Genomic DNA, 7342 nt, shown 5'->3' with positions numbered 1-7342 from the left:
TCTGGAGGGACACACAAAATTATGGACTGTCATGGCAATAGGGTGGGTCACACAGAGGGCCTTTGCTTTCTTGCAGCTGTTCAACAGCTTTGTGATTGTTCTTGTTTTGTGAGATAGAGTCTCGTGCGACTAAGGCTGGCTTTCATCTTGCTATGCAGCTGAGGATGACCTTGGATCCTCTTGTTTCTTCCTCCCAAACTCTGGGATTACAGATGTGCATCACCAGTTTATACTGGCGCTGGATAAACCCAGGGCCTCAAACATGCTAGATGGGCATTCTACCAACTGGGCTGCATCTCCAGCCTCAGTAACTGCTGCATGCTGGCCCACAGTGTGCAACTGAAGATAGAGCTTCGGGCTCTTCCCACGACCAATGTCTGTAACTTTTGCATTTTTGCAATCAACACTTAGAGCATTTGTAACTGAAAATACAATGGAATCTTGATCTTCTTGCCAAAGGCAAAATACCAATGTGATCACATTAGGTTAGGGTCCCGTTGCTGTGAAGAGATACCATGACCATAGCAACTCTTATAAAGGAAAATATTGAAGTGGGGCTGGCTTACTGGCTCAGACGTTTAGTCCATTATCACAGTAGAAAGCATGGCAGCATGCAGGAAGACATGGGGCTGAGGAGCCAAGAGTTCCACATCTTAATCCAAAAGCGGCATAAGGAGACTGTGTGCCACTCTGGGCATAGCTTGAGCATAGGAGACCTCAAAGCCCGCCCCCACTGTGACACACTTCCTCCAACAAGGCCACACCTTCTAATCTGCCCTTCCCTATAGGCAAAACATTCAAACACATGAGTCTATGGGGGCCATTCCTATCCACCCCAGCATACCACCTGATCTTAAGACACAGTCTGGCACACCTCCCCACTTCACCTTCCATCTCTCCCCTCTTCCTTTGGTCGTCTGTAGATCCCACCCATGACTTGGCCCTTCTCTTTGGCCCCTGGGTCACAGACGGTGGCTGAGACCCTAGACTGGCCCTGACCACAGACAGTGTCCAGTTCCTCTCTGGCCAGTTCCCCTTGGGATCCTTCCGGTTGTTCAGGTTCCAGGAATCTCAGAGCTGGCTGTTGTACCTCTCACCTTTTCTCTCAGGCCTGCTTCTGCAGCCTAGCTCATGACATCGGCCTTGACTACCTCGGCATCCCTTTGGCTACAAGCAAACCTCTAAGTTAGAGCAGGAGTCTCTAACATCTCAAGAGGAGTACCCAGCCGTGTCTAGAGTTCTTTTTGTTCTTATGATGGGCTGAACAAGAGAAATACCTTGTGAGTCCATGTCCACTCTGTGGAAGAGCAGAAAACTGAGTCAGGGCCCGTGGGCTGGGGGGAAAGGGGAGCTCTGGCTTATCCAAGTGGTGATTGTCCTTAGCTTGGCAGAGGCAGGCTTGGTGGTAGTTGTGGCTGGGAGCACAGAGAAGAAGCCTTCAACAGGAGAATTAAGCTGTGGCTCTGTCTTCTCTATGGCTCCCCACAGAGTATTTTCATGAAAGAAATAGTTTATTGGTTGTTCATGGTGGCAAATATATGCATAGCATACCATACCCACTTCTCAGGGTAGACCTGAGATTAAATAGCTTTTGCAGGGAGGACTGTCTGGGAAGGGAAGTTCATTGCCTGAACCCTCTGGGCCCCTGGGTATCTCATTAGCATGGAGAACTCTGTTTTGGGCCTACATGAGCATAGGACATGTTTCTTTTATGTGAGAACCATGACACGTGTTTCAGGCCAGGAGTCTGGCAGGGAGTGGGGAGTCGCCTAATCTCAGGTGTGTGCCCACCGAGTCTCTGGGTCTCAACCTGGTCTACCTTACCAAAGTTCCCGGCATGGGTCTACTGTCCAATGACATATCTGGCCATGGAAGCTTCTACGCATCCCATAGGGCAGGGGTTCTCAACGTGTAGGTCACAACCCCTTTGGGGTCACATATCAGATATCCTACATAGCAGATTCAAAACAGTAGCAAAATTACAGTTATGGAGTAGAAATGAAGTAATTTTATGGTTGGGGGAGGGGGGCAGTCATCACAACCTGTGGGACTGTGTTAAAGGGTCGCAGCATTAGGGAGGTTGAGAACCACTACTCTACTAGGACATACAACCGCCTCCCTAACAAGGAAGGGGCCGGCCCACCATGCCAGTGGCAGGGCAGTAAAGACATCTTGCCAGCTCCTTCCTCTCTGGCCAGCCCCACTTTCGTTCTCTAAATGCGTTCTTCCCAGAGCAGCTTACTGCTCAGCCAGTAGCAACCGGGACTCAGACCCTGCACACTGACTGGAGTCCTGGACTGGCTGCAGGCAGCCACTGAACTCAGAGCTCGTCTATCAGTTGGGGCGATGACGGGATGCTGCGATGGTGAGACGTTCATCGATTCCCGAAGCGGCAGGCACGTGGGGGCAGGAGTGGACTCTGTACACTTCAGAGTTGTTTAAATCAGGACTGTACATTTGAGGTTCCCCCACCCCAGCCCCGGGCCTGCTAGATCTTTAGCCTCCCATTCGGGTGTACCAGAGCTTCTTCCCTCCACCCTCCAGCTGTCCAAGGAAGCTTCACCCCTCCCTGGCCCCCACAGTTCTTCATCCTCTCATCTTTTTGTCGTGTGCTGCTCCAACAAGTCACCAAGGAGTCTCTCTCTTACTATACCAGAGGCCAACAATGTAGGCCAGTCTCATGGGACCAAGCCAGGAAGCTACTGGGATGTTTCCTGCTGCAGGTTCCGAGGGTACCCACCTCCTTCCCTTGCCTTTTAAGCTTCTGGAACTTCATTCCTTCATTCACGATCTCTTCTTCTGTCTTTGTTCCCTTTTTTCGGTATGGGGGCTAGAACCCAGGGCCTTATACAAACACTGCCACTAAGCTACATCCCCAGATCTCCTTTTACTTCCAATCTTTTTTTTTTTTTTTTTTTCAAGAAAGGCTTTCTGGCTGTCCTGGAACTCTCTCTGTAGACCAGGCTAGCCTCAAACTCAAAATGTGCCTGCCTCCACTTCCAGAGTGCTGGGAATAAAAGTATATGCCACCACCTCTTGGCTTACTTTTGCTTTTAAAACAAGATTTCACAAAGTTGGAACTGACTCCATGCACAGACAGGCCTAGAACTTGTGATCCTCCTTGCTCAGCCTCCTGAGATCCTAGATTACGGGCCTGTGCCTCCAGGCCTAGTCCTTTCTCTATCTTCAAAGCCAGCAGTGTAACACCTTCATTCTCCCCAGAGCTTCCTGTGTGGTGAAGAGCAAGGCCTATTGTCCCTTTTCAATCCCCAGCACCTATGTGGTCGCTCACAACCATCTGCTCTAGTTATAGAAGATCTGACAACTTCTTCTGCCCTCCATGGGTACCGGGCACATAGATGGAGCACAGACATACATAGACGTAAAATACCCATGCCCAGGTAATAGCATAATCAAAACCTCTCAACCAGGCAGCGGTGGCACACGCCAGTAATCCCAGCACTCTTAGGAGACAGAGGCAGGTGGATGCCTCAATTCAAGGCCAGCCAGGTCCACAGAGAGAGTTCCAGGGCAGCCAGGGCTACACAGAGAAACCCTGGGGCAAAATCTCTCTCAGTCTCTCTCTCAGTTCTATTAACCCTTATCTGTCTCTGTCTGTCTATCATCAACAGAGCTCCCTTTGCTCTCTTAGGATAACATGTGTGATTGTGTGAGTCTGCACAGATGAGAGACTTCCACCTCAGCGTCTTTAACCTAAACACACGGGTAGCATCCCTTCTCTGTGTAGTCTCTGGTCCCAGGATCTAGGGCCCATCGATGACATCATCACTCAGCCAGCTTTGCTCTCTGTTCTGGGATGCCCTCCCTCCCACTGTGCCCACACCTAATGATTCCACAGCCTCTGCTGAGACCCTCATATTCCCCTCTCCTGCCCTGTCACTTGGGCGCCTGTGGTGCCCCTGTGTTTCTTTTTTCTTTTTTCTTTCTTTTGTTTTTTTTGTTTTTTTTTTTGTTTTGTTTTGTTTTTTGTTGAGACAGAGTTTCTCTGAGTAGCCCTGGCTGTCCTGGAACTCACTCTGTAGACTATGCTGGCCTCGAACTCAGAAGTACGCCTGCCTCTGCCTCCCAAGACCTGTGTATTTCTTTCTTTTTTTTTTTTTTTAAGATTTATTTATTATTATATGTAAATACACTGCAGCTGTCTTCAGACACCCCAGAAGAGGGCGTCAGATCTCATTACAGATGGTTGTGAGCCACCATGTGGTTGCTGGGATTTGAACTAAGGACCTTCGGAAGAGCAGTCAGTGTTCTTAACCTGCTGAGCCAACTCTCCAGCTCGACCTGTGTGTTTCTTATCTGTGAGGTTGACCTGTCACTCAGACTACACTGTAAAGACTGGGAAGGGTGTGGCTTCATAAAATTCCTTGCTCGTAATTTGCATACAGGAAGTGGTGTCTTACTGATACATTTTATTTTTTAAAGATTTATTTATTATTATAAATAAGTACACTGTAACTGTCTTCAGATGCACCAGAAGAGGGCATCAGATCTCATTATGGGCGGATGTGAGCCACCATGTGGTTGCTGGGATTTGAACTCAGAACCTTTAGAAGAACAGTCGGTGTTCTTACCCACTGAGCCATCTCACCAGCCCCGTTATTGATACATTTTTAGTGTCTGCCAAAACAAAGCCGTACACAAACTGGAGCTGTAGCTGGCCCAAATGTCCAGCATCCATTTGAAAAATATATTAGATGACAGTTTGTCCTGTCTTGATGGGATAAGTTGTTATGCAAAGCTGGGTATAGTAGAGCAAATCTGTACTGTCGGCAATTAGAAAGCTGAGGTAGAAGGGTCACAAGTTCAAGGCCAGCCTGGGCTACATAGCAAGACCACAATTTGAAAAGGAAAGGAAGAAATAAATAAAAAGAAAGGCAGAGAGGGAGGGAAAGGAAGGAAGGGAAGGAAGGGAGGGGAAAAGACACAGGGAGATAAACTGACCCTCTCCTCTCTTCCTGCCCCTCTTTTCAAGGGTTCTCTCTGTGTCTGATATATCTTCTGGAACATTACAAGAAAATCACGAGCCAGTCCCAGGAACTTCGGGTGACTCTTTCCGCTCTTTTCTCCCCCAAACTGTGAATTTGACTCTGTTTCCCTGCGGTGGGTGAGTCAGCCACCACCCACCTGCGAGCACCAGGATGTTCTGCTTGCACAAAGGGATTGAGCCCAGTGTCTGAGATAGCCTACAGAGGACTAGACAGACACAGGCAGGGCCCCATCCCCTACCTGGCTTCCTGGGATAACCACAGTGCTAGATTTCCTTCAAAAACTCCCAGAGAGGGCCAGCGAGGTGGCCCAGCAGATAAGCCTGCTGGTCTGAGTTTCGTCCCTGGGACCCACACAGAGGAAGGAGATGGATGACTCCGCCCGGTTGTCCTCTCATCTCCACACCAGTGCCATAGACATACATGTCTACACATACATACTACATGCCACACACAAAGGGGGCGGTCGAACCCGATCCAGCCTGTGGACTGTAGCTCATCAATCCCATTCTGCAGATGTGGACATCCGTGTTCAGGGAGGTCGGTGATAGTCTGCCACATGGCCAGTTGGGTAAAGTATCGAAGCACAGGGCTCCTGACCTGCCTGGCTGCTGTTTACCGAGCACTTACTACCCAGCATGCACTGGGCTTAAAGTCCCCCTCATCATCTCATGACTGAGATGCAGGCACAGTGACACCCCGTGTTCAGGATGGGGAGACATGAAGACTTAGCTAGAGCTGGGATTCCTATCTAGAACGGGGAGTGTGATGTCTCAACATTCCTGCTGCTTTTTCAGTACTCACCTCTCTATTCCGACGTGAGTCAGCCATGCTTTTATGGAACTTTTATGGAAGATAAGCAACTCACAAGGAAGTGGCTAAAGGATTCCTCCATCTCTCCCCCGTGGGCATCAGCTGTCTTTTCTCTCCATGCAGGCCCAGGTGAAAGCTTCTCAGGAGACGCAGCAGTCTCTGCTGCAGGAGCACCTAGCCGAGAAAGAGAAGCTGGCAGAGAAGCTGGAACAAGAAGAGAAGCTGAAAGCCAGAATCCAGCAGCTGACAGAAGAGAAGGCGGTAAGTTCCTCTGCGCCTGGGAAGCAAAGTGGACATTTCCATGGGCCACTGGGGCTTTGTGCCGAACAGTAACCTCCCCAGCTTCCGGACTGGTGGACCGGCTCTAAATGCTTACATAGGATGAATAATTTGGTTCTAAAACTCACAGCAATGGGATGGGGAGAGATGGCTCTATGGTTAAGAGCATTGGCTGCTCTTGCAGGAGACTGGGGCTTTTAGCACCCATGTTGCAGCCCAGAACCATCTGCAACTTGGGTCTGACACCCTGTTCTGGCCTCTGTGGGCACTGCACACAGATAATGTACTGGTGTACCTACACTCAGGCAAAACACCCATCATATTAAGTACAATAAATAAATAAATAAAACTTTAAAAAGAAAAAACACGCTGGGCGGTGGTGGCGCACGCCTTTAATCCCAGCACTTGGGAGGCAGAGGCAGGCGGATTTCTGAGTTTGAGGCCAGCCTGGTCTACAGAGTGATTCCAGGACAGCCAGGGCTACACAGAGAAACCCTGTCTCGATAAAACAAAAAACAAAAACAAAAACAAAAAACAAAAAGAAAAAACACAACAATCAACTGGAAAAAGCAGGCGTATTGAGAGTTCAGGAAATGCTGCCTTATTTGTCTTGTATTTCAGTTGAGTATACAAATTGGAGTTGTTACTGCAGATCCTGGTTTATCAGTGGCCAAGTGTAAGCAAAACCGATTTCAGGTCATGTCATCCCTCCCCCTTTTCTTCTTTAGATATATATCTAGAGAAACAAATTGGCCCAAATCGCCACTCACCTGCCTAGCATCCAGGCCAAGTAGAAAGCTCTGCCACACATGGAGCCTTGCCTGCTAAGGTGCCTGCATGATCTGAGGGCCTGCTTGAGGTTCAGAGTCTGCCTCTGACATCCCCCCTAGGAGCCCGTGACACCCCAGATCTGCATCCCAAACACAGTGTTGGGGTACCCGGGGCTTTCCCAGAGATGTCCCAAGGGAAGCAACTTGGATCGGATTCTGTATTGAAAACAGTCTGCGTCACGGGCTAGAATTCACAGCTGTGCCCAAGGCCAATGTAAGCCTGGGCCTGTAGACATCTTGTCTCGGAGGGACAGGGAGCACACAGGCCCTGCCCATCCTGAGGATCCATAGGCAGCTAATAGTTGATGGGAGGTGGGGGAGGAGGAAGGGAGGGAGGCAAAGAGAAGGGAGAGGGAGGGAGAAATGGAGAGCAGGAGGGAGTGAAGAAGAGAGAGAGAGAGAGAGAGAGAGAGA

At 49.4% G+C, this 7342-nt stretch overlaps 1 protein-coding gene across 4 annotated transcripts in view; it reads left to right on the top strand.

Annotated features, from left to right (window-relative positions):
* Window positions 1-7342, top strand: part of Fhad1 (forkhead associated phosphopeptide binding domain 1) — a 128632-nt gene that overhangs the window by 71391 nt on the left and 49899 nt on the right. For all 4 annotated transcript variants that reach the window (XM_031379356.1, XM_031379354.1, XM_031379355.1 and 1 more), the window contains exons 15-16: window positions 4994-5064; window positions 5943-6080. In XM_031379356.1, coding sequence (XP_031235216.1) covers window positions 4994-5064; window positions 5943-6080 — 209 coding nt within the window. The remainder of the gene's footprint in view (window positions 1-4993; window positions 5065-5942; window positions 6081-7342) is intronic.

The sequence above is a fragment of the Mastomys coucha genome, unplaced genomic scaffold (genome assembly GCF_008632895.1).
Source record: "Mastomys coucha isolate ucsf_1 unplaced genomic scaffold, UCSF_Mcou_1 pScaffold18, whole genome shotgun sequence".
NCBI classification, from domain to species: Eukaryota; Metazoa; Chordata; class Mammalia; order Rodentia; family Muridae; genus Mastomys; species Mastomys coucha.
The sequence above is the reverse complement of the archived record's forward strand: the minus strand, read 5'-3'. Positions and strand labels throughout refer to the sequence as shown.